The 27,868-nt window shown below is 43.8% G+C and overlaps 1 protein-coding gene across 1 annotated transcript in view; it reads left to right on the forward strand.

Annotated features, from left to right (window-relative positions):
* SLC4A10 (solute carrier family 4 member 10) overlaps positions 1–27,868 on the forward strand; it is a 191,642-nt gene that overhangs the window by 46,102 nt on the left and 117,672 nt on the right. The window contains exon 3 of the mRNA XM_045033036.1: positions 7,737–7,883. Coding sequence (XP_044888971.1) covers positions 7,737–7,883 — 147 coding nt within the window. The remainder of the gene's footprint in view (positions 1–7,736; positions 7,884–27,868) is intronic.

Here is a 27,868-nt window from a genome sequence, read left to right on the forward strand (position 1 = left end):
CCTTATAGACTAACAGACGTTTTGCAGCATGAGCTTTCGTGGGTGAATACCCACTTCTTCGGATGCAAGGCGATTGCAGTTATAGGCAAAACTCCCATTGGTTTCAATGGGAGTTTTGTCTGGGTAAAACATGCAGGATTAGGCAAATTGTGTGATTAGCTCTGCTAAACTCATTCTAATTTTCAAGTTGCAATATAGTCACTAATAGTCACTGCAACTTTAAAAAAGTAAAAGTTATTTCTCCCAGGTGGAAGGAGAAGTACAGGCGCTCTTGTCATCTTCCTGAACACCTTCTTCAGTGAGAGCAGTCTGTATTTCTTCCCTTTAGACTGTCCCAACATGTACCTGGCCTCAAGATAGGCTGGTGACATAAGAAAAACAATAAGTTCTAGCATAAGGTAGAGTTTCTCCTTAGGAAAGGCAGGAGGGTTCCTTGGGGGCCAAACCAAGCAATATAATATAATAAATAATTAATAAAAAATTAAACAAGCCATGATTGATCATTTGCACTATCATTTTTAAAAGTGTGGGTCATTTTAAAAAAAGAAGAGCCTCCTTTTAATATACATTGTGTACCTTGAGCAATGTCTATTTTTTATGGTGGTGACTTAAAAGGTAAAACCCTTCATGGGACTTAACCAATGATGTAGGCAATCTTTGTTCAGTCCATGGGAGATGGTACTACATAGTGCAAACCCTAATAATCTAGATAGTACTGACTGTTTCAAAAAGTCCTAGGTCAGATGGGACTGTAGCCTGCAATCATTTGATAAGTAGAACTCTCATTTAATTTAATAGAGTTTCTAAATAAAAATGGATGTCAGGATATAGGGGCAATATTATCTACTTGCACATGTACTGGTGTCACTTGTAGTTTCATACATTGTCACTGAATTAATTGGATTGGCTGGTGCGGTAATTACTTAGGTTACTTCAGACATTTAATTCTATACTCTTGGTGAGAAAAATGTTGTAAGTATACATATTTGTGTGCTTTGTTTAACTAATGTGTTGTAATCACTTGTCTGCTATTAGATTTGCAGTTTATACAAGAATGTAAGAATAACGTATAAACTCTGTGAACTGTTCATAATAGCATCCTTAACTTGATATGACTGTTCAAAAAAGTCCAAGCAAACAAATCAAGGTACATAAACATGAGTGTCATTTAGGTTGTAGCTTAAACCTACATAACACAAGAAATTCAAAATTAAAGATAACAGGCCAAATTTGGGATTACAACAGTGTAAACTGATTATTTGTAGCAATCTTGTATATTACCATAGTACACACAGGCCCCGATTAGCAATGGTGAGGACATTGTGCAAGGTGCTATACGCACACAACTGAGAGTGGAATTAGACCTGGCTCCCCTATGTCCAAACACAATGGGACACAGTTGGGGAATGTTTTCGTGGCATCATAATGCTAATGAAATCAATGGAAAAACACACAATGAGGGCTGGATTTGGCTCTTAAAGAATATTGAAATAGGTCCTGAACAATTGATTATTATTCCTTAAGGGCCAAATCCAGGCCCCATTGGGTGTTTTGTCATTTGCTTCAATAAATCTAAGATTAGGCCATATGTTCCTTTTTCTTTAAACTTTTGCCAGTTTCAGCCACATGTTTTATGTTGCTTCTAATAAATGTAGTTATTGTTACCTTTGGCTAAAAAATATGAAATTTTACAGTCTTGAACTTGCCTGGTGAAATCCTGCTCTTATTGACATCAATGAGAGTTTTGTCATTGACTTCAGTGGGGCCAAGATTTCACCCATAGTCTGTACTTGTAGCACGTTGGCTGTGATTCAAATAGTTGCTTTTGTGTGGACCTTTACACTGGCATGGGGGGCTTGTTGACTCTTGGGACTGACAACAATGTAGGAGTCCACACTACATGTATGGAAGATTCGGCCATAGGCCCTAGTCCTTCATTGAGCCTCTCTGGAAATAGGTCTTTGAAATAATAATAATAGAAACACTGGCAGCAACTTAGTGATGCAACAGTTATAACATCAATAGGAGGTCATGCAGTTGCATGACCAGGAATTGTACATGTTTATTATCAGCAGGGATAATTTAAATTTTTGAAACCTTCATCAGATTGTATCAATGGATCCAACTACCTCTTTCATCATTACTGGTTTCTGGGATTCTTCCTTCCTTTGAGTATGTGTTTCAGATTATTTTTCTCATAATGTGCTAACTTGACTTTTTTCTAAGCTAAATGTCATTTATTGTTTTCTGTCCTGATCTGTAGTTTTTATAGGTCCATTTGTTCTCATTTGTGTTTGTATTCTCAACTTGCAAATGACATGAATGTGTTGTTTATTCCCTCTTCCAGATCATTAATGAAGATGTTAAATAAGACTGGCTTTAACACGAGTCCCTGCAGTACCCCACTAGACCTCCCACAACTCAGAACACTGGCATTTATCATTTAAATTTGTTTACAGTGCTTTTTATATAGTTTTCAGTTCACATGACGGGGCTTTTATCCTAACAGATTTAAATGAACTTTCAATTAAGATTTCATGAGTCAATTTATCAAATTCTTTATTAAAATCCACATACATTACAGCCACTAGAATTTTACCATATCCACTCTAATTCTGTCTTGAAAAACAATCAAGTTTGATGGGCAAGATTCTCTTTTTATGAGTCCAAGCTGCTTACTACTCTTGAATCCATTAACCTCAAAGGTCTTGATTCTACCACTATCTTACACTGAGTAATGAGTTCCTCACTTTGCAAGTAGAACTATTGATCAATTGGGGATTTGAATTTTTTTAGGTGTGTGTGTGTGTGTGTGTTTTCTGTGACTGGGTGAGTTCAGAGAACTCAAGAGAAAACCAAACTGAAGAAATTAATTTGCATTTAATTTGAATAGTGGTGAGGTTCATGGTCATTTTTGAGTCTTCGATCTAAGTTCCAAGGTCTGGAGTTCAGCTCCTGTAAAAATTCTCTCATATGGAAAAAAATCTTCCAGAGTGGCCCAGCAGGATGGGTGTAGTTCCCTTGCCTATGGACAGCAAGAAATCATCCACCAGAGCAACACGTGCTGACTTTTTCCCATGCTCTGGACTGAAGCCTGACTGAGAGGGATCTAGGATACCAGCAATTGACAGGTGTCATTAGAGATTTTTTTTTTTTACTAGCTTCTCAATTAGCTTACAGTTGCTTGAAAGATCTTTCACTGAGAAATGTTAGCAGTAATGGCTGCTTCACTTGTCCTGTTCATTCTCCCATCTGTCTCTCAGTGTCTGCTCATCACCTTTTAGTATCCTCTCATTTTCATTTTCCTCACAAATTATCTCTTTCTGGCCTGTAATTATACTCCTTCAGGCCTCCTTAATTCTTCCTTCATGGATGTTTCACTTATTTTTTTCCATTCCTTCAGCCTTCTGTAGCAAATTGTTACTTCTTCTTGTCTCTGCAAACTTCTCCTGTGGATTTCCTGATTCCCCATATTTGCTTAGGATCCCACTACTGGAATCTCACATAGATTCCCTTCTACACTCACTGAAATTCATCCATGGTGTAACTCCATTGCCCTTTGTGACACAGAGTCATTGGTGCCAGCTGGCAAACAGTTCAATATTCTGTGTCAGCCTCTCCTATCAGGCTTGACAAACTCACCACACCCAACATGCTGCTTTGACAGTGCTTATCAAAAAGGTCTTCTGTAAGGTATGAAATGAAAGCCCATGACACAGTGGTCATCAACATTGTTGTGAATAATATGTACTGACACTGTATAAGGGATTGTGGAATATCTTGACTTTAGTAAGGCTTTTGATACTGTCTCACATGACCTTCTCATAAACAAACTAGAGAAATACAACCTAGGTGGAACTACTATAAGGTGGGTGCATAACTGGATGGAAAAACATTCTCAGAGAGTAGTTATTAGTGGTTCACAGTCAAGCTGGAAGAACATATTGAGTGGGGTCCCACAGGGATAAGTTCTGGGTCTGGTTTTGTTCAATATCTTCACCAATTATTTAGATAATGGCCTAGTGAGTACACTTATAAAATGTGCAGGTGATACCAAGCTGGGAGGGGTTGCAAGTGTTTAGGAGGTTAGGATTAAAATTCAAAATGATCTGGACAATCTGGAGAAATGCTCTGAAGTAAATTGCATTTGTCCTTATTGAATTTCATCCTAAGTACTTCACTTGGGAAAGAACAATCAGTTGCACACATACAAAGTGGAAATGACTGGCTAGGAAGGAGTACAACAGAAAGGGCTCTGGGGGTCATAGCAGATCACAAGCTAAATATCAGTCAACAGTGTAACACTGTTGCAAAAAAAAAAGCAAACATCATTTTGGGATGCATTAGCAGGAGTGTTGTAAGCAAGACACGAGAAGTAATTCCTTTGCTCTACTCTGCACTGATTAGGACTCAGCTAGAGTATTGTGTGCAGTTCTGGGTACCACATTTCAGGAAAGATGTGGACAAATTGGAGAAAGTCCAGAAAAGAGCAACAAAAAACGATTAAAGGTCTAGAAAACATAATCTATGAGGGAAGATTGAAAAAGATGGGTTTGTTTAGTCTGGAGAAGAGAAGACTGAGAGAGGACATAATGGTTTTCAAGTACATAAAAGGTGGTTATGAGGAGGAAGGAGAAAGATTGTTTGCCTTAACCTCTGAGGATAGGACAAGAAGCAGTGGGTTTAAACTACAGCAAAGGCAATTTAGGTTGGAAATTAGGAAAAACTTCCTAATAGTCAGGTGGTTAAGCACTGGAATAAATTGCCTAGGGAGGTTGTGGCCTCTCCATAATTGGAGATTTTTAAGAGCAAGTTAGACACACACCTGTCAGAGATGGTCTAGATAATACTTAATCCTCTCTCGAGTGCAGGGAGCTGGACTAAATGACATCTCAAGGTCCCCTCCAGTCCTACAGTTCTATGATTTTATGTTGAAATTATGTTTTAAAGTCTGTAACAAGGCAGAGTGGACAGAAAGGTTTTCTGCCAGACAAAGCATGTGTATTTACCCATCCCTGTTTCTCTCATGTAAATTAAGCATTATAAAGCCAGCACAATGGAAGCCTCATTTGCATGTGAAGTCAACAGGAAAAACAGATTGATGGGTGATGGGGCGGGGATGTGAAATCAACAGGGGGAGAGCATACCAGAGAACAAGCAGTGAGGGAGGCTTCAGAAAGGGCATTTCAAAAGTTTACTGGACTGTAAGAGAAAGGAAAAAAGGACCTCTTTGCTTCCTCAGTGAAGGATAAGAAAAAGGACGGTGCTTTTTGCATTTACGAAATTTGGGTATTGGCCATCTGAATGATGCTGGGAGATTTCTTTAGGTGAGAAATTACTTTAGAAAAGGATTTTAGCTTGTTAGAGTTAAGTTTAGTCTCTAAGAAGTGTCTTTGGAGACAGCTTACCTGGCCATTTTCTGTGAGCGGCTAGTGACAGGCACTGGTTACTACAAAAGGACTTGGGATTTGGTATATCTGACGCTAGCCTGCACAAGAGACGGCGAGGTCTGTGGAGACCTGGAAGTCAGTATTTGTCTGTGACTAGAACCTGTTGGGTGAGCTACGGCAAGCATCAGGCAAGACTGCTTCATGCCAAAGGCAGGTGGTGGTGGTGAGGTGTCTCACAGCCCTGAGTACCACTGGGGAACATCACAACCTTAAATCAAATGTGAATGTGGTCCATTGTTGTGTTTTCTTGTTATTCCCCTCAGTTTGTCAGTTTCCTAATTCCTTTTTACATGCAAATAGATTACTCTCTATATAAAGCGGATACCTGGGCAGTTCAGCCATTTGGAATTTTGCTGTTGATTTGCCAACATATTTAGTAGAGATGAGCCTGGATTCAAACCCCAGATACTAAATCTTCAAAATAAAGTGAAGTGTGAAGCTGCATTTGAATCCTAACTTCACAGATCAAGCCCCTCTCTTAATAGTTAACTGGCACAAAACTAGAATAAGCCTGCCCACCCTTTCACAAAGCAGCAGGAATTGATTAAATTACTAAATCAAAATAAGTAATTTTTCTGAGCCTTTGGAAATGATTAAAATCTTTGAGACGGCAGCCCCTTTTCTTTCACATGTAGTTCTGTATTATACCTACCAAGGAAATATTCAGAAATACATTATTGCTATTGTTCTTTATAGTAAATTCTCTTTATGGCAACATTTTTATTTATTTGATACATTATTGATTGCACTGGGTTTGGGATAATGTAAAAGCATCAGTTCTCTGTAAATCATTTTCTGTGAGTGAAACCTAATATTAAACAAGAAGCAAAGAAAAAGCTCAAATAAATACTCATCTTCAGGTCATGGCTGTTCTTCAGAAAATCTCATGAATATGCAAGGACATTTTTCCTAAATCATTGACAATGCCTTCCAAATTGTCCACTAAATGTATTTATATAAGAGAGTAAATTGAAGACATAAACCCACGTTTTAATATTGTATCAGGAGGTTTTTCTCCAGCTTGTTTTTTTCTGCTTCTGTAGAGAATTCCTGTCAGCCTTGAATTTCTTTCATGTACTGTGACAAATGATGCCTTGCTGTGTTTTCTGCCCCTAGTCTCCATGGGATTACAGATCACGTGCTACAGCAGCTTAATGTACTTGACCTTTTCATATGATTGACACAGCTAAATGATTGCAGCAAAGCAGAATTATCCACTAGCTATGTTATGTTCTTTTCCAGGGGAAAAGAAAACACATTTGGTGTGAACAATCTGAGAAATATATATTTCTCAGAAAAAAACATAGCTTTCTAGATATCCCAGTCATATGACATAACAGAATAATAGCACAATAAATCTTTTGAATGATGGCAGTGTATCACTTGTATCATGAAATGGGACAAACATAAGAAAGGAATCTGTCATGACTTACTGTGTGCTCTAGCCTCCTAAATTCATGTACCAGAATATTTCCTGTTAAGTGAATTCAGAAGGCTAAAGTGTGTAATAAGAGTTGACAGATTTCTTTCCCATATGTGTCCCATTTCGTGATTCATAAAATCATAGAACAGGAAGAGACCTTGAGAAGTCATCTAGTCCAGTCCCCTGCACTCAAGGCAGGACTAGGTATTATCTAGACCATCCCTGACAGGTGATACAATGCTACATTATTTATCTTTGAAATGATTTACCATGCTATTATTCTATTGTGTCATATAATTGAGATGTGTGAATCCGTTGGGCTTGATCAGCAAAATTGAATTCCACAGACTCAGCAGCCAAGGACTATAGGTGTAGTGGTTAGATGGACGATGTTCATTTTTTAAAATGAAATATCAGTAGAAATAAAACCAGTCTAACCTACCCATTAATTATTTGTAAATAGGGCACATAAAGTATGTTATGGAAGTGCAGGGATTTTGTGTCCTGTCACGATTTTTTTGGCAAAATTTCCATTGACTTCACAGAGAGTTCTGCATATGGATAGTTGGCAGGACGTGGTGCATACATGGCTTCAACTTGCATAAAACTCCAGCCCAAATTTAATTTCATTAAGCATGAAATTCCAGAAGATCCATCTATCTTTCTACTGTTAATTTACAATATACTCCAAATTTATCTTTCTCTCTATATAAATCTCTAGGGGATCTATCGTTGTAGCATCGGAAATTCAATATTGGGATTTTCTCCTATACCAATAAATTGTGTATCAGTAACGCTTCAGTATTATGATAGGTCATTGTATCTTGCCATGTGCACTTTTTTAACAGTTACTTTCTTTGTAGGTCACCGAACATTGTTCATAGGAGTTCATGTACCACTGGGTGGAAGAAAAAGTCACCGACGTCATAGACACCGTGGACACAAACACAGAAAGAGAGACAGGGAACGAGATTCAGGATTAGAGGATGGGAGAGAGTCTCCTCCTTTTGGTAAGGTTTATTTCTTCTTGCTGGATCTTTTAACAATAAACATCAATATGACAATGCATACTTATCCTTCTCTTATATTTTAGTCAGTATTGATTATAGGGCTTTGGGGTTGCAAGCCAGAGCCTTTCAGGTTTGTTCTAAAAATCTTTTGACATTTCCTCCTATTGTGTTTAAGTTTAGGGGATGAATAAATGAAAATACTTACTATTAGTAGTGTTGTAGCATTCTAGAGCATTTATTTGGCGATAGGCACTTTATAAAGATGGATGGAAACTATTGGTGCTGGAGAATTGGCTTCTCTAAAATGTAGCAAGACCTGGTAATGTAGTGCTAATATTGAAATAGAGGGCCCGCTCCTGAACTGTTGTGAATTTACACCAGCTTAAGATCTGATCCAGAGTCTATATCTTGCCTCTGTCCTTACATGACATTGGAAGGTGTAAATGTATTGTGACATTGGTCATATTGTGAGATCAGCCTTGGTGTCTAGCCAAGTGCAAGGAAGTTTCGCATCCTAGGTGAAACTTCTACCTTGTGCGCCCCCCCCGCCCTGAGGCACCCCCCCACGGCAACTCCCCCCGTTGCCCTGAGGCACCCCTCCCACAGCCACTCCGCCCCCCAGGAAGCCGTGCAGCACCTCCCCACCCCAGCTTACCTCTGCTCCGTGTCCTCCCCGAGCACGCTGTCCCCGCTCTAATTCTCCTCCCTTCCCAGGCTTGCGGCGCCAAACAGCTGATTGGTGCTGCAAGCCTGGGAGGCGGGAGAAGTGGAGCAGCAACTGCGCACTCGGGGAGGAACTGCTGTAAAAAAAAAATTGGGGGCACCGCTTTTTGGTGCCCCTAAATCTTGGCGCCCTAGGCAACCGCCTAGTTCGCCTTAATGGTAGCACCGGCCCTGTGTCTAGCTAAGGATCATGCCCTGTTTTTTGTGGTGAGAGGGGCAGGAACAAGAGTGATTGCAAGGGGGAATACAGGCATTTATGTGGGGAAATGTGATATTTATCAAATATTTCTAGTATGAAAGGATCTCAGCCACCCTCCCATACCAAATGTATTGACAAGGGGAAGAAAAGTGGGTACTCCTATATGTGTGTTTTGACAGGTGCCCTCATGCATACATCTGGATGACAGCTAACCGTGGACTTGGGGGAGAGGAAAAAGCTAGCAAAACAAACCACTCAAACTATATGGAAACCATATCACAGTGTAGCACAAAAGAATATTTTTAGTTCATTGGGGAAACGTAAGTGCCAGTGTAATTTTAGGTTGCAAAGCAGTCATTACAAGATCCTTTATTTTAGACTGAATTTTAAATTATCTGTGTGGAAAGCTTTGAAGCAGTGTATTGCAAGTGGTGAAGCTCTAAATCTGTATAAAAGAACTTGATTTATTCAAATCTTTCACAGTAAAATATACCAGGGATGAAAAAGCAGGAAGCTAAGAGTGTGTTTCTCAAATTCAGTTGGAATATAGAGGATTAAGAATGTCTTGAAGAATTAATATTGATGAAGAAAAATGGCTGAGCTGACTCAGTTTGGAATGTAGTTTAGTTACCACAAGAGCATATAGTATATATAGATACACTTAAAATGGATTGTATATTTCAAATCTACAAAAAGCATGCATTATTAATACAAATGTATTTGCTTTTTACCATGATTAATATTTTAAGGCATAGTAAGAAATATTTTTTCAAACAACCTTTCTTTAAAAAAATAGAGTTCAAAGTTGTTTAAAATGTTTTAAAGAACTTCTGCATATATAATGTTGTGTATTTTTAATAGAGAAACACTGAAAGCTTATGTAAACTAAGGGGCCAGATTTTCAAAAGTGGACAGGACCCAACAGCTCTCAGTCAGTCTCCTAATTTCATTTAGGTGTATAAATGGGAGCTAGCTCTGCTGAAAACTTTGCTCTGGTCCTTCCACCCCAAGACATCTAACTTCGTGTCCTTTCCTTTATCACAAGTAAAAAAATGAGTTTTAGTTTCAGCCTTACACCCTTTGATGTGCACATCACAAAACACCACTCTTTGGCACAATTCAGCATAAGTGACAGTGAGTCTCTGTTCTGCTGAGGCAAAAGAGTGGACTAGCAATCCAGATTAGGCATATTACATGTGGCTATCTTTCTCCTGATGCCCAAGGCATCGGTGTCAAACCTCTGATTTTAGGGGAAATTCTCTTATGCGAAAGTCACTCTCCGAATTGTAAGTGGTGTTGTCTAGATTACTTAGTAAGAGAGGGGCTCATTTCTGTCATGATGTGCTGTACATTGTGCTATATAATTGCAACATGCGCTCCCTGGGAGGCCCCAGCAGGAACTCTGGCTGAGCCAGCTCTCCTCCATTCTAAGCAATGTTGTGAATGTTTTATCACCTATTCCAGTAATAGCTGTTTTAATTTTCTACCTTCCACAAGCTCTTTTTTTTATTAATAAAGAAGAACTTTCCATATTTCTTCCTGGTGAGAAAAAGTAGGGAGGACTTCCTAGAACTGTGCAATTATGGAGGATGGAGATAAAACCAGAGCAAAAAGTGATAATAGGACAAATCCTCATATGTCATGTGCTCCAGCCCCCTAATAATTTTAGTTGTTCTCCACTGGACTCTTTCCAATTTTTCCACATCCTTCTTTTAGTGTGAGGCCCAAAACTGGACACAGTATGCCAGATGAGGCCTCACCAATATCGAATAGAGGGGAATGATCACATCCCTCCATCTGCTGGCAATGCCTCTACTTATACAGCCCAAAATGCTGTTAGCCTTCTTGGCAACAAGGGCACACTGTTGATTCGTATCCAGCTTCTCGTCCACTGTAACCCCTAGGTCCTTTTCTGTAGAACTGTTGCCTAGCCACAGGACTAGATGACCTTCTGAGGTTCCTTCCAACCCTGATATTCTATGATTCTAAATAAATCAAAGAATGGAAAAGGATAATTTTCAGTCTGCAATGAATTACAACACAAAAGAATATATTTTCATGCAGCCTATTTGTTAAAAAATTATCATTGTGCTTCAGACAATTAAAACCTATGTATGAAATTGCAAAAAAACAATGTACTATTGGTTACAGTCATATACACAGCATGAGTGGGGGAGAAGGGGAAGCTTCAGATTCAGAAGTTTGAAACTTTGCTATATTTATATATTTTTTCATTAAGTCCCTAACTTTTATTAAGTTTTGACAAAAAGTAATACCATACATGTAGAGAAGATTTCTATGTGAGAAATTAATAGACATATGCTAAATACATTCATCATGTGCCTATGCAATTGATCACATGCCTATGTCCACATCACCTGCCAAAAATCTATCCTACAAATCCTGGGGTTCCTAAACTTTTTCCCTGCATGACCACATTTTGAGACCTATTGTTTCCTGTGACCTCAACAAAGCAACATGGTGGCTGAGGAATCCAAGGAATTTACACATTAAGTATGTTACTCTGTAGTGTGATGTGTGCTTGTGCATTGTGACTCAAAGTCTAGCGGTGGGGTAGAAACTGCACATCTAATCTCTTATGTGACATCAAGAGTAGATTGATACCGAGACTTGATGGATGCAAGTGGGCTGAATCCAGCTTCACACAAATACAAACAGAACCCTGAGTTTCAAGGCATGTTTTGAGAGTGCAGGATATTCCTTCTTGACAATGAACCAGAACTCTGGGGGAGAAAGTTGGGCATATATTTCTGTCAAGAATCAATTTCAGGAATTTCACTGAGCTGTTCGATGTCAGCTGTTGGCAAATCCATAGCATCAGGCTTGCACTGAAAGGGGTTTTGCATCCCACTCTACTTTGCCACCTCCTAGTTGGGGGGAAAGGATGCAAACTGTTCCTCCAGCCAGCTGAGATGCTCAGCTATCACCTATATGGGAGGCTGGATAATTTCATTTTCAGCCAGGAACTTGCAAAGCTATGGGAAGGATTCATAGACTGTAAAGTCAAAGGGATCATTGTGATCATCTAGTCTGACCTCCTGCACATTCATAGTTTGTCCTCAATGGATTATTCTTCCAGAGAACAATTTTCTTCATGAATCCTGTCATTTGATCACTCAGGCCTGGTCTACACTAGGACTTTAATTCGAATTTAGCAGCGTTAATTCGAACTAACCGCTCAACTGTCCACACCAGGAAGCCATTTAATTCGAACTAGAGGGCTCTTTAGTTCAAATTTGGTACTCCACCCCGACAGGTGGAGTAACGCTAAATTCGACATGGCTAGCTCGAATTAGGCTAGGTGTGGATGCAAATCGAACTTAGTAGCTCCGGGAGCTATCCCACAGTGCACCACTCTGTTGACGCTCTGGACAGCAGTCCGAGCTTGGATTCTCTGACCAGCCACACAGGAAATGACCCGGGAAAATTTGAATTCATTTTCCTGTCTGGGCACTTTGAATCTGACGTCCTGGCTGGACATCGGGGCGAGCTCCGCAGCACCTGCAACGATGCAGAGCTCTCCAGCAGAGGAGTCCGGCCAATCCAAGAATAGAAAGAGGTCCCCAGCATGGACAGACCGGGAAGTCCTGGATCTGATCGGTGTGTGGGGCGAGGAGTCTGTGCTGTCGGAGCTGCGCTCCAGCAAGCAGAATGCAAAGACCTTCGAGAAGGTCTCCAAAGCAATGATAGAGAAAGGATACAGCCGGGATGCAATGCAGTGCCGCGTGAAAATCAAGGACCTGAGACAAGGCTACCAAAAAGTCAGAGCGGCAAACGGACGCTCCGGAGCCCAGCCCCAGACATGCCACTTCTACGAGGCACTGCATGCCATTCTAGGTGGGTCTGCCACCACTGCCCCACCAGTGACCGTGGACTCAGTGGATGGCATAGTGAACCTGGACAGTTCCTCCTCGATGTTCGCCGATGGGGAAGATGAGGAAGGGTCTGTGGAGGACGGCGCAGGCGACAGCGAACACAAAACCGCTTTCCCTGACAGCCAGGATCTCTTCATCACCCTCACAGAGATCCCCTACCAACCCTCCCCGGCCGTTAACCCGGACTCTGAATCAGGGGAAGGATCAGGCGGTAAGTGCTAGAAACATGTAAACATTTATTTTTTATAAAACAGGTATAAAAAAATAGAAATACTATATATAAAATTTTCAATGAAAAACTATATGAAAAGTAGGTCCACACATATAGGGATTGAACAATAATCCTCCAGGGACAATTCAAGAAAGGTCTCATTTAGGTCCTCGAAAAGCCTCCACAGGAGGTTCCTGGGGAGAGGTGCCTTCTTGGGTGCTCCGTGGAAGCACACTCTTCCGCGCCAGGACATCCTTATGTAGATGGGAATCATCGCCTCCACAAGCATGGCCGCATATGGTCCTGGTCTCTGCAGGGCTTCCCTTAGCATCCGCTCTTTGTGACTCCGAGGGACCCGCATCAGGGTGATCTCGTTCATGAAATGCTGCATCTAATTAGGGCAATTAGTGTATTGTTACTGTTGTGAATGGTTGACTTTTACTTTGCATAACAATGACCCTCGCTTAACAGCCACGTGTTGTAGGCCACATAGGAAAAGCATACATTGATCTTTCCCGTGCACTGGTGGGAGTGGCTGGAAAAGGGTCAGAGTATATGATTTCCAGATTGCCTTTAGCGGGAGGGCACAGCTATCCATTAACTGATAAGCAGAATGTACTGTAAGGCTTACCAGGACTGTCTGCTAGACGGATTCAGCTGTCTCTCCCCACTTGTCCGCTCTCCTGTGCAATGCCGCAGCCAATGAGAGTGTATTCCGAAATCTCGAACTTGGCCCGAGATCTCGTGAGACTTGTTGCCCTGTATGGTCTTGTTCAGAGAAACTGACTAGACTGTGTTCACTGTTCGCAAACATGTATCTGTTCAAGGAAATCAGTTACTTTTCCCATCACACAGCTTCGGCTCTTTCCCGGACTGCCCCGGCATCCCCCTCGCAGAGGCTGGCGCAGATTAGGTGGCGAAAGAAAAAGACTCGGGACGAGATGTTCGCGGAACTGATGGCCTGCTCCAGAGCCGAGGCGGCAGAGCAGACACAGTGGAGGGAGACCCTATGTCAACAGCATCGCACACACATCGAACGGGAGGATAGGTGGCGGCAGGAAGACCAGCAGGCGACTCAAACGCTGCTTGGGCTAATGAGGGAGCAAACGGACACGCTCCGGCGCCTTGTTGATGTTCTGCAGGACCGCAGGCAGGAGGACAGAGCCCCCCTGCAGTGTATCTGCAACCGCCCTCCCCCGCCAAGAAGTCCTGCCCCCCCCCTCACCCAAAAGTACAAGACGGCGGGGCGGTAGGGGCCGTGAGAACTGTCACTGCACCACTGCATAGCGCTAATGTACCACACACCTCTCACGCTATACATTTGTAGAAGTGCTTCCCTTACAGGCTCACCCAGTCCCAAATCCAAGTTTCATCCCCCCACTGTGTATTAGATTATTAAAAGCTGTTTGCTGTTATTCACTGTTTCGGTCACGTCTTTCGTGTCAGAGGATTTTTTTCTGTATGGGGGGGGGAGGGGATTTATAATTGCACGATATAGCCTACATTACCAGGGTACAGACTTGGGGGCATGATCAACTGCAGGGCACACACACACTGCAGTCAGTAGGCACCAGGGTCACTCTGTGTGGTGTATGCTGCCCCGTGTCATTCTGTGATGTGTATGCTTGTCCAGGGTCCTAGCGCCTGCCACGCCATTAATGTAAAGGCAGGCTGGCCTTTCCATGCACTTCCAACGGATCAACGAGCCTATCCGCTGCCCTGAGCCCCAACAAGAGCCCTCATTCACGGACAGATACTCACCCTTCCTCCACACCCCTCACCCCTTCCTACGCCCAAACCCGCAGCCCACTGCCGTCATCCAAACCCCTATCCAAAGAAGGCACCACTCGCCCCTTCCTGCAAACCCACCCCTTCCTGCAATCCCTCCCCTTGATGCACAACCACTTGCAACCGTCCCCCACCCCAGAGACCTATGTAGGAGCAGGAGGATGTCATTCCTCTATGGAACAAGCGGTCTGTACGTCAGTGCACACCGTGCCCAGCACAGTATGCGTCCATGTTTCAACACCAGAACAGAAATGCAAAGTAAAACAAAGATTTATTAATAATGAGTATAACAATTAATTTGATTTAAAACGTGCTTTGGAAGTGGGGGAAACTTGGAGAACGGGGTATGTAACCGCAGATCGAAATCGACACATACAGACACAGGCCCAGGGTCAGTTTCTCTTGAAAGCAAGTGGAGAGTCATAGGTTACCCTGCTCTCCGAGGAAACTAGCTTTCAAAGCCTCCCGGATACACAGCGCTTCCCGCTGGGATATTCTCTCGGCACGGGTGTCTGGCTGAGCGTAAACTGCAGCCAGGCGATTTGCCTCAACCTCCCATCCGGACAAAAAGGTCTCGCCCTTGCTCTCACAGAGATTGTGTAGCACACAGCAAGCAGCAATAACTACGGGGATATTCTTTTCGCTGATGTCCGAGCGAGTCAGTAAGCTCCGCCATCTCCCCTTGAGACGTCCGAAAGCACACTCCATCACCATTCTGCACTTGCTCAGCCGGTAGTTGAAGAGTTCCTTCTCTCTGTCCAAGGCGCCTGTATAGGGCTTCATGAGCCAGGGCATTAGCGGGTAGGCTGGGTCCCCGAGGATCACTGTAGGCATCTGCACATCCCCAACCGTTACTTTGTGGTCCGGGAAGAAAGTACCTGCCTGGAGGCGTCTAAACAGACCAGAGTTCCTGAACACACGCGCGTCATGAACCTTGCCCGCCCACCCAACGAAGATGTTGGTAAAACGTCCCCTATGGTCTACCAGTGCTTGCAGCACCATAGAAAAGTAGCCCTTTCGGTTAATGTACTCGCTGGCCTGGTGGGCTGGTGCCAGGATAGGGATGTGAGTCCCATCTATAGCCCCACCGCAGTTTGGGAATCCCATCGCGGCGAAGCCATCTATGATGTCCTGGACGTTTCCCAGAGTCACTACCTTTGAGAGAAGTTGCTCAACGATTGCGTGGGCTACTTCAATCACAGCAACCCCCACGGTAGATTTGCCGACGCCAAAGTGATTCGCTACTGACCGGTAGCTGTCTGGCGTTGCAAGTTTCCAGAGGGCTATGGCCACTCGCTTCTGCACACTCAGGGCTGCTCGCATCCGGGTGTCCTGGCGCTTCAGGGCAGGGGACAGCAAGTCACAGAGTTCAAGGAAAGTGCCCTTACGCATCCTGAAGTTTTGCAGCCACTGTGATTCATCCCAGACCTGCAGCACTATGCGGTCCCACCAGTCCGTGCTTGTTTCCCGGGCCCAGAATCGCCGTTCCACACCATGAACTTGACCCATTGCCACCATGATCTCCACGGCGCGGCGTACCCTGCTTTGTGAGAGGTCTGCGCCACTCTGTGACTTCCTGTCCTCACCGCGCTGCCGGAGCCTCCTCGCCCGATTTCTCAGCAGCTGACTGTGGAAGAGGTGGACGATAAGGTGCGAGGAGTTGACAACGGCCATAAGTGCAGCGATGATCGCAGCGGGCTCCATGCTCGCAGTGCTGTGGCGTACGCGCTGTAACTGACAAGAGAAGGGCGCAAACAGATTTCCCGCCGGAGCTTTCAGGGAGGGTGGGCGTGATTGACGGTTTAATGATGACAGTTACCCAAAACCACCCTCGACACATTTTTCCCCCCAGCAGGCATTGGGGGCTCTACCCAGCCCAGCATTCCAATGGGCAGCGGGGACTGCGGGAATTGTGGGATAGCTTCCCACAGTGCACCGCTTCCAAAGTCGACGCCAGCCCCGTTACTGTGGACTCAGAAATTTGAATTAGTGTATTTACTGTGGATACACAAATTCGACTTCATAAGGTCGAATCCACAAATTCGACTTAAGTAGATTCGAAATAGTCTTGTAGTGTAGACAAGGCCTCAGGTGAAGGCTATGGGTGTACTTTCCTTGCAGACCTGAATTCTGTTCATTCCGTTTCCCAAATATATCTGTGACAGAGGCAAGAAGGCACATCCTCCTTTAATCACACAGAAAACCAGCAAATTCACTCTTTTTGCAGTCCATTGCATAGGCATGTAGCTCAGCTCTCAGTTCAAATAATAGTCCCGGTATTTTTCCTCTTGAGATCCAATGAGCTTCAGTGTCGAAGAACAATACATCATGATCTCACCCCTTTTCTTCATATGGTTTTGCAAACAGACTGAGGCTGAATCTCAATGTAGTTCACAATAGAAGATACCTGCTGCAAAAATGCTCCTAGCTCTGGACCCAGTGCTTTAGATGCTAGTTGTTCTCTATGATTCATGCAGTGAGTCCACACATCAGATGGAGCAACTTTCTTTATCAAGGTATGCAGACCTGCTTTGTGGTCTGCCGTAGATGGAGCTCCATCATGCAAAAGCCCACCATGCAATCACCTGGTAGATTTTTGTCTTGCATGTAGTGCATCGAACATTTCTTGTGCCATATTGTGTCTAGGAAGAGGGAGACAGAACAGAATGTCTTCAAGAATTGTACCTTCCCATGTGCAATTAACAAAAGTCAAGAAAGGTGCATCACAACCCTCAATGCTCACATCCACTTGAAGAGCAAAAGCATCTGTGTTTTTCAGATGCTCCACTAGTGTGTTTTCCTGATCTGCTGCTGTGTGACATAGCAGGCGTTGTGGCCTTTCTTCATTCCTGACCAAAACACTAATAAAGCCATAACCAAAGAAAGCCTTGTCATATTTGTGAGCATGTTTCCTGGAGTCTTGTTTTTCGTTTATAACTGCATCACTAGACTCACTGCTGGAGGTTAAAGATGATACTTTGTGTAAAAATGATTCCATGGTGCAAGGTCGTGCTGTGTGGAGGCTGCCATTTTGTAGATCAGTGTGGTCTGTTGGACCCGTGTCCCCATCTGTTGAAATGGGGTCGTAACCCACAGTTTGGGAACCTGTGCAGTAAGCTATTGCCACAAGACTTGTTTTAAGTCTTTTGAGCAGTTTCTTTTTAGCAGCTGCATTTTCAAAAAAATCAATCTGACACACAAACATTTCTTCCTTCTCTTACTAAATATGGAATCTTCCCCAAAGCCCAGGCCAGGCAAGATTCATGCTTGGGTCAGAGATAGCTTTCCCATATGTAAAAATGCCATGACTTTTGTCATGGGGTCTCACCCCCACTTTGAGCTTGTGGGTTCAAAGATGGGGACCCGCATGTATTCTGCCACCATGTCCTAGGGTCTCACCCCCACTTTGAGCTTGTGAGTTCAAAGATGGGGACCCGCAGGTATTCTCCCCCCACCCTAACCCTTAGGGTAGGTTTCCTTCTCGCTGCCCACCACTCAATCAGGAAATGTGGATTGAGACACAGTCCTTCCCCCAGATCCTAGGGGATTCCAAGAGCCCCAAATCCATGGAGTTCTTACACCCAGGAGAAACAAACCATTCCCCCTGCTTCCTCCCCCCTCCCTTTTCCTAGGAGAGATACCGGGATCTAACTACAGAGGGATACCTCCCCCTTCTCTTTCCCTGAGAATCCACCCAAGGAAAGACCAAACAAGTCCTTAATAGAAAAGAATTTATTAAAGAATAAAAAGAAAGTAACTTGTCTCTGTAATTCAAGATAGAACAATACAGGGTCTAAGCTTATCAATCTCTGGAGAGAATTCCCCCTCCCCCTTTCTCAGTAAAAGCAATATCAGCAAACAGGAATAAAGCATTTCCTTTAGCAAACACACAATTGCAAATATAGAAATCAAATCATAAGACTAATTCGCCTTTCTAATTAATACTCACTATTAATTAGTAGAAACTACTCCAGGAGAACTTGGAGACATGACTGTCCTCTCTTAGATCCAAAAAGAGTTCTCGAGACAAACAAAGAAAACACAGACAAAAGCTTCCCTCCACAGAGATTTGAAATTATCTCGTCTCTGATTGGTCCTCTGGTCAGGTGGTCACCAGGTACTACATGTTAACCCTTTACAGGTAAAAAGGGACCTTAACCCTGATCTGTTTATTTATGACAACTTTAAAGTCCAATATTTCATTTCCCTGAAGGGCTAAAAACCCAGGACCTTTTGTATCATTAGGTTTAGTTTCCTAGGCTAACAATGGGTTCCAAAACTCTCTTCTAGCCTCGAAGATGCTGAGATATCTGACTTTAAAGTGGTCCTGATTTTTAACTCTAGAAAAGCACTTTAACTAGTTTTTAAGTATTTATTTTTAATTTTGCCTTTCATCTGAACCTGTTAGAACTGGACTTTTGGTTGGATTGTCAATGGTTTTTAGGTGCCTAATGATGCAGGTAGGCACCTAGTGGATTTTCAAAAGTCTCTCAGTGCCTAAACTACTGATGCACTTTCAGCCCCTCCTCCCCATCCCCACTAGGCTCCTATCTGAGGAGCTTTAGGTAGCTTTGAAAATCTGGCCTTGGGTACTTAAAGCACCTGGGACTATACAGGGAGAGATAGAAGAAATAGTCCCAGTGCATATTTTTATATCTTGAAAACATTACTAATACATTTTCTTTGTAACATATCTGTCATATAGATAATTATGGTGAAATGTATCATAAGAGTCTTTTTGGTGTTAATTTGGGATGATCTGCATAACTCATTCTTTACTTCACCACTCATGAGTAATGTGACCATCAAAACTTCATGCTGATAAAACCACCTCATACCCTAGGTACATGTGTGTGCTAATATTTCCAAAAAATAAAATAAAAACACAGCTGAGTTGCATAAAGTAGTCTCAGAATTCATCAGCAACTCTTCATGAATAAGAATGAGTGAGTGCTGACACAACAATACCAACTGGCAGCACAAGGGTATTAAGAAGGATTACGTAAAGTTAGAATAGGCAAAGATCACTTCACTGTGGCAGATAATCCCCTGTGTTGTGAATGGTGCAGTCATGCCACCACAGAGGAAGTTCAGGAGGCACAGTGTCTCCCAGAGCAACTAGGGCATGGAGGGAGGTGGGACTATTGTTGAGACACTCTAACAAATATGATTAGTGCTGCAGAGCCCTTGGGCTCCAGGACCACAATGTCACAATGGTGCCCAAGTGAGGCGTAAGGGGAGGAGAACACTCCAATGCCCTTTCCCTCTTCTGCGTATCTATTCAGTCACTGGGCACATTCTGGCCCATAAGAGTAAACCTGCAATTTACGGGGCAATTTCACCTGTGCTCTCCTAACTTCTGACCGGGGCGGCTCTATGTTTTTTGTCACCCCGAGCATGGCAGTCAGGCGGCCTTCAGGCGGTCCACTGGTCACATGGATTCGGCAACGTTTCTGCAGGTGATCTGCTGGTCCCGCACCTTCGTACCCACCGCCGAATTACCGCCGAAGCCTAACGGTGAACGGTACACTGTCCTCTGCGGCTTGCCGCCCCATGCACACGCTTGCTGCGGAGCCGCCCCTGCTTCTGAATTAAATAAGCACTGAGAGATGGTCAGCACTCTGGCCCGCACCAGTTTTCTTTAAAAGCATCCCTTCTTAACAGATGGGCGGGGGTGGGGGGGAGCTGTATTTGGTGGAATGGAATGAAAGGGAGTGTTCAATTAGCAGGTGCAAGAAGAAAGATCTAGAAAAATAGGTTTTGTGAGATTGAATGATAAAGCACAGTGCTCTGAAGTATGTCAGAAAAATAAATGAGGACTTTTGTCATGAGAACAAATTAGCAAATGTTTTGAAGCAATCTGGTATGAAAGGAGGAATTATTAAAGTCTAAGATGCAAAAGGTGAATGATCGAGACATTGGAGCAAATGAAGGTCTTAACTACTCAGAGAGAAGCAGAACACTTCAATCTGCTCAACAACTAACCCAAACACAAGACAAGGCAGCATTATTCTAATCTGAATATGCAAGTATAATTTATGTATTTCTTTTCAGCTGTGAAGCTGATTACTCACCCTAAAGAAATTCTATTAACACATATATTCATCTTAGCATACATACAAAATATTTATCTTTTGTGTAAGCTCTATGGTCAGAAGTGAACAAGCTCTCTACTCCCTGTGTTGGGGGAAAAGTGAAAAGAGCTCCTGTAGAGCACTGGGGACCTAGTTGAAGAAAATTGTTGATGCCCGCGATGCAATGGAGCTGGGGATGAGGGTTTTGGGATGTGGGAGAGTACTGGGTTGCAACCCGAACTTGAAAAATACTGTTGTAGAGAGCGCTGTTGAATGAGCAGAAGGACAACAGATTCAATGTCTTTAAACTGAGACCACCTACTCAGAAATCCTTCACTTTATTAAGAACATAAGAACAGCCATACTAGGTCAGACCAATGGTCCATCTACCCTAGTATCCTGTCTTCAAACAGTGGCCAATGCCAGGTGCCCCAGAGGGAATGATAATCATCAAGTGACCTGTTGCCCATTCCCAGCTTCTGGCAATATTATATTTCCCCTGGTAACTGGACCTGTGCTCCACAATCCTTTCTCCCTCTCCTGTACTCAGACAGCTTTTCCAATTTGGAATTCTCTAGCTATGCATAAGGATTCTAAACTGCAATTTTAAATATTGATCTTTATTTTTCCATTTGCAAAATGTACTTTTCATATATCTCTAGGCAGACACAGAAAACATAATACACGTTAATGAAGAGAGACAAGGTGAGTGAGGTAATATCTTTTACTCCACCAACTACTGTTGGTGGGAGGGACAAACTTTCAAGCTTCAAGTCATCTTCTGTGAATTGAAAGCTTGTCCCTTTCCCCCATAGAAGTAGGTCCAGTAAAAGATATTACCTCCCCCACCTTGTCCCTCTCATCTCCTGGGACCAACTCGGCTACAACACCACCGAAATATCAGAAACGGACCCATTATCAATTAAGACTCACTCATAATCTAAATAAATAATATTCCTACTCCCTTGCAACAACAAACAACCTCCCCCCAAGCCCTTAACCCTCTCCAAACTGGCCCTCAGGTCAAAACCAACACATTAAAGGGTGTGCAGAAACAAACTGTAAATATAGCCAAGTAAATATATATTTATATATTGCAGGTGCTACTGTAGTGTCAGTCTGTAAATACTTGGCTATATTTACAGAAACTTCCTTTCTTGTAACCACCGTCTAAATAAACTCTCGAATTTTGCACAAATAGGATTATTGGCCTAGCAAGTGGGTGGAAGCAGATGTGATATATTGATGTATAGTGACGCTTTTGACATGGTCCTACATGACATTTTCATAAGCAAGCCAGGGCAATGTGGTCTAGATGAAATTACTATAAGGTAGGTGGTGCAAAATTGGTTGAAAGACTGTACTCAAAGAGCAATTATCCATGGTTTCCTGTCAACCTGGGTGGGTGAATCTAGTGGGATTCCGCAGGGGATCAGTCCTGGGTCTGGTACTAGCCAAAATTTTAATTAATGATTTAGCTAATGCAGTGGAGAGTATGCTTATAAAATTTGCAGATGACACCAAGTTGGGTGGGGTTGCAAGCACTTTGGAGGACAGGATTAGAATTCAAAATGATCTTGACAAATTAGAGAATTTGTCTGGTCTGAATTCAACAAGATGAAATTCAATAAAGCAAGTGCAAAGTACTTCATGTAGGAAGGAAAAATCCAATGCACACCTACAAAATAGGGAATAACTGGTTAGGTGGTAATACCGCTGAAAAGGATCTGGGCATTATAGTGGATCATCAATTGAATGTGAGTCAACAATGTGATGCAGTTGCAAAAAATGCTAATATTATTCTGGGGTGTATTAGTAGGAATGTCTTATTCAAGATGCAGGATGTAATTGTCTTGCTCTACTCAGCATTGGTGAGGTCCTAGCCGGAGTACTGTGTCCAAATTTGGGCACCACACTTTAGAGAAGATGTGAACAGGCTGGAGAGAGTCCAGAGGAGAGCAAAAAAAAAAAATTGATAAACCTGACCTATGAGGAAAGGTTGAAAAAAGTGGACATGTTTAGTCTTAAGAAAAGAAGACTGAGGCATGGGCGCCAACTTATATGGGCTCCTGGGGCTTTAGCCCCAGGAATATTCACAGACAGGGGCTCTGCTCCAGCAATATTTGGAGCTAGGTTTCTCCCCTGCTCTGCGCTGCCGGCAGCCCAGAGCCCTGTAAATCCCAGCCGCGGCTGGGAGTCAGAGGGCTCTGGGCTGCCTGCAACCGCGGGGAGCCCAGAGCCTTTTAAATCCCAGCCGCGGCCGGGAATCAGAGGGCTCTGGGCTGCCCGCTGCAGCGGGGAGCTCAGAGCCTTTTAAATCCCAGCCGCGGCCGGGAATCAGAGGGCTCTGGGCTGCCCGCTGCAGCGGGGAGCTCAGAGCCTTTTAAATCCCAGCTGCAGCCGGGAATCAGAGGGCTCTGGGCTGCACGCTGCGGCGGGGAGCCCAGAGCCTTTTAAATCCCAGCCGTGGCTGGGATTTAAAAGGCTCTGAGCTCCCCGTGGTTGCAGGCAGCCCAGAGCCCTCTGACTCCCAGCCGGGGCTGGGATTTTAAGGGCGCTGGGATCCCCGCAGCTGCCAGCAGCCCAGAGCCCTTTCAATCCCAGCCCCTGGCCGCTGATTGCCCCCTCCCCAGACCCCTGCCCCAACTGCCCCCCAGGACCTCCACCCCCTATCTAAGCACCACTGGTCCTTGTTCCCTGATTACCCCCTCCCGAGACCCCTGCCCCTAACTGCCCCTTGGGACCTCAGCCCCTATCTAAGCCTCCCTTCTCCTTGTCCCCAACTGCCCCCTCCTGAGACCCCACCCAACTTCCCCCCCAGGACCGCACCCCCTACCTGTCCCCTGATAAACCTCCTAGACTCCCATGCCTATCCAATTGCTGCCTGTCCCCTGACTGCCCCTTCGAACCTCTGCCCCATCCAACCCCCCCTGCTCCTTGTCCCTTGATTGCCCCCCGGAACTCCCTACCTCTTCTCCAACCCCCAAACCGCTTACTGTGCCACTCAGACCAGCGTATCTGGCTCCGTGCAGCTCCAGACAGTTGCTGCCAAGCTCCCCCATGGAGCCCACAGCCCTCTCCCATCCGCAGCACCTGCCTGCCAGATTTGAACACCTCAAAATTCAGGAGTGCTCAAGCTCGGTTTGGGCAGCTTTTACTTCATTTCTCCCAAATCAGTTTCCCCTGCAAGGTGCCAACTGAAGGTGTTGGAGAACAGAGAGATCGGGTGGCCTCCTAATGCCTGGAAAAGAGACAAAGGCCGGAGGAGGGAGTGTCAGTGCCTGTGCGGACTTCTGGGAAGTGCACGGTGTGGAAGGGGATGCTGGGATGCTTTGGAACAACTCCATACAAAGCCAGTCAGGACTCTGGGGGAGCCTCCTCTCTCGGAGCATACTGTCTCCAGGGCAAGAAGCTTACACCTTCCTGGATCTGACCTCGGAGCATTCAGCATGCCCTTCCACGTCATGCACTTTCCAAAGTGAGTCTGCCCAGGCTGGTCCTGGGGCAACCAGAGGTCCCTGCACCCCAACTCCGCAGTCAGATGTGACTCTCAGCCAGACAGTAAAACAGAAGGTTTATTAGATGACAGGAACACAGTTTAAACAGAGCTTGTTGGTACAGAAAACAGAACCCCTCTGTCAGGTCCATCTTGGGGGGTGGGGAGCCCAGAACCAAGTTCTGGGTCTCTCCCCATTTCCCCAGCCAGCTCCAAACTGACACTCCCTCCTCTGGCCTCTGTGTCTCTTCCGGACAAGGAGGCCACCTGATCTCTTTGTCCCCAACACCTTCAGTTGGCATCTTGCAGGGGAAACTGAGGCACCCACACAGTATTCAGAGAAAATATTAAGAACATTCCCACTTCATCACAACAGGTGCAACAAAATATAATACTGTATATTGAAGTAGGCAAGTGCTGCTTCTGACTTTCCACTTTTAATTGACCCTTGTAATCTTGTGGCACTGACGCATTGTAGCTTCATTTTATATCTGCTTACAGGGCGGGAGCGGAGGGGCACCACCATTTTGGGCCCCACCAAAAATTATACAAACCTGCCGCCTATGGACTGAGGGGGAACCTTGTAACAGTCTTCAAATATGTGAACAGCCATTAAAAAGAAGGTGATCAGTTGTTCTCAATGTCCACTGAAAGTAGGACAAGAACCAATGGATTTTATCCGCAGCAAAAGAAATTTAGTTTATATATTAGGAAACTTTGTAATTATAAGGATAGTTAACAAACAGTTAACAGTTTTCAGAGGGAGGTTGTGGAATCCCTATCATTGGAGGTTTTAAGAACAGGTTGGACAAACACCTGTCAGGGAAGGTCTAGATTTACTTGGTCCTAAGTGCAGGAGAATGGACTTGAACTCTCAAAGTCCCTTCCAGACCTATTCTTTATGAGAGAGCCCCTCCCATGTGTGGGACAGCAGGGGAGAAACTATCAAGAGGGCATTGGAGGCTGGGCATCCTTGGCTGGTAATAGGTGGGAATTGACATTGTGGTAGTGCATGAGAGATAGTAAGTAGGGAGGCGATAGGCCACAAAGGGCTGTAAATGTGAAAACAAGTAGCCTTTTTGATGCCATGGAGAAAAGGGAACCAGTCGAGGGATGTTGAGAGGCACAAAACAGTCAAAGCAGCGAGCTAGAAAAAAGATCTATGCAGCAGTACTTTCAATGTATAACAAGTGCCTATTTCTTATCGTGTATTGTATCCAGGATTGAGGTAATATTGGCAAATGAAGTGATATTGATTTATTATGGTACTGCTATTGTTCTCAATCAAGTGTTTTATAGTTTGGGATAAGTTAATATGTTTTATTTAGTAGATTTTTGTTTTCTAAATAGCTTGCCATATGCTCAGTGACTGTGAACTACATGGTTATAGCATTGATCTCATAAAGGAACTGTTATTTCATAACATCATAGGCGCGGGAACTAGGGTACAAAGTTCAAACCACGTGAATTTTCTAACTTCCAGCTCAGCTTTGTGTCTGAAAATCAAACTGTGCTCTTCATGCTTGGGACGTTATTATAAATCATCACCAACAATAAAGTATAAAGAGTCAGAACATAACAAGTAGTTTTGCTGATGTATTAATGAGGAAGACAAAACACATCTGTATAGGTTCTTCACTGCTGTCAGTAAAATAATCACACGTGACTCAGAAGTCACAGTAGTAGCAAATCAAATACAGCAGTAAGGTACCATTTTCACAACCACTTTTCCAATAACCACACTGTAAGGTATTGTTCTGATCTGCTGATTTCCTTCCCGTGTTGAATACATGTATTTCTCTATATATAATACTATCAGAAAGACGGAGCTCTGTGGTACAATACTGTTCATGATCACTTAACATAACTGTTGTGTAAGTCAGTTCTACTGCTGGTTTCATCAAGAGAACTGGATGTTCTTGGCACTGGATGTTCTGGGATTCTCCACAGACCATCTCTCTTGAAAAGCAGCTTGCTTTCCATGTTCTCTCACTCTAGTTACACAAAAACACACACTTCTCTTTTGTCTCAAACAAATACTTGCACTGGAAGATTAAGCCTCCCTGTACTTGTATTCTCCAGTAGAATGTGTTAGCCATTGAACTCAGCTTTTTGCTTGCACTAGGCTGTAGTAGTGTAGCCCATGGGATAAAAGTGGACTTGTCACTTTCTAAACTGTAAATGGCAGGGAAGGGTAAAGCTGGTGAACTGTACATTTTTATAACTAGTGAACTCAAACATAAACAAACCAAAATCAAATTCTGCGTTCCTGTGTCAAGGAAGAGGCAAGTACCATTACAATTCTGTGGATTAATTTTAGAGTTTAATATTTACCTGCAAAGTAGGGATTGCCCACTCGGTCCTGGCAAGATGTCAGTAGCACAACCACTGGCACAAATTTTGAGTGCCCCTTCTGGACTTTCCTGGTTCTCCAAAGCTGTGTTTAGTAAAAGTGAAAATGGTCAGAAGTAAATACAGGTATAGCACAATGTATTTGCTGAATAATGCAGCTGACAGTTTCTGCTAACCAAAACACAGAGCTACAAATAACTCAGAAGTACATTTGGCAGCAATTTTTGGATTCGACCATGTGCTAAACATAAGTCCTATGGAGGATTTTAATCACACTTTGTCTATATGGATTTCACAGAAATGAGCTATTTTTAATGCTTCATTTCATTTGCTGAATTTGCTGTTCAGTACACTACAACACAAATGTGCTGTACAATATATGACAATTTACAGAAAATAAATTCTGCCTTCTTTATATTCATGGTTACAGTAGTGAAGGGAGCTTATCATATACAACAACAGTTTTCCACATGCAAAGGAAAAGAGTTAGCCAAGTGGCAGGGATTAGAAGAGAAGAAAACTCCAAAGAGTACCTCACACAGTTCCCCGCACATCATCTCCCCTTCCCCAGATAGCATTCAGACCCAGCCCACAAAGCCCCTGGATTCACAGGGATTAGAAATAGGTCAGGCTCATGCATATTTCCCCCCACTCTTATGCTCCCTGGCAGTGCAGCTCCATTGGCTTAAACGTTGGGACCATATCAGAACTTCTCAAACTGGGGTGCAGGGGGTTTGGAATGTATTCTGTGTGGGGGGTGGGTGTGTGAGAAGCTTTCGGGGAGGGGGGGGATAGTACTGCGCACATTCAGACCGTAGAGTAGCGGCTGCTGATCAGGCACCCAGCTCTGAAGACAGCGCCACCGCCAGCCGCAGTGGAGAAAGTAAAGGTGTTAAAGTATTGCCACCCTTACTTCTGCACTGCTGCTGGTGATGACGCTGCCTTCAGAGCTGGGCATCTGACCAGCAGCCACCATTCTCCACTCTGCCTTCAGAGCTGGCTGGCAGAAAAGCAGCAGCTGCTGACCAGACATCCAGACCGGACGGGGCCGGGGGGGGGGGGAAATGAGGCATAAACTACTACAGACACAAAGAAGGGGGGCGCAATCAAATAAGTTTGAGAACCACTGGACTATATTATCTTCTCTGGGGAGTCTCCATGAGGCTGGTCAGAAAACGATGTATTAGTGGAGTTCCCCCTTCCCCTGGCCCAGCTTCCCATCAACCCACACTCAGTGGAATTATGA

The sequence above is a fragment of the Mauremys mutica genome, chromosome 10 (genome assembly GCF_020497125.1).
Source record: "Mauremys mutica isolate MM-2020 ecotype Southern chromosome 10, ASM2049712v1, whole genome shotgun sequence".
In the NCBI taxonomy this organism is placed as follows: domain Eukaryota; kingdom Metazoa; phylum Chordata; order Testudines; family Geoemydidae; genus Mauremys; species Mauremys mutica.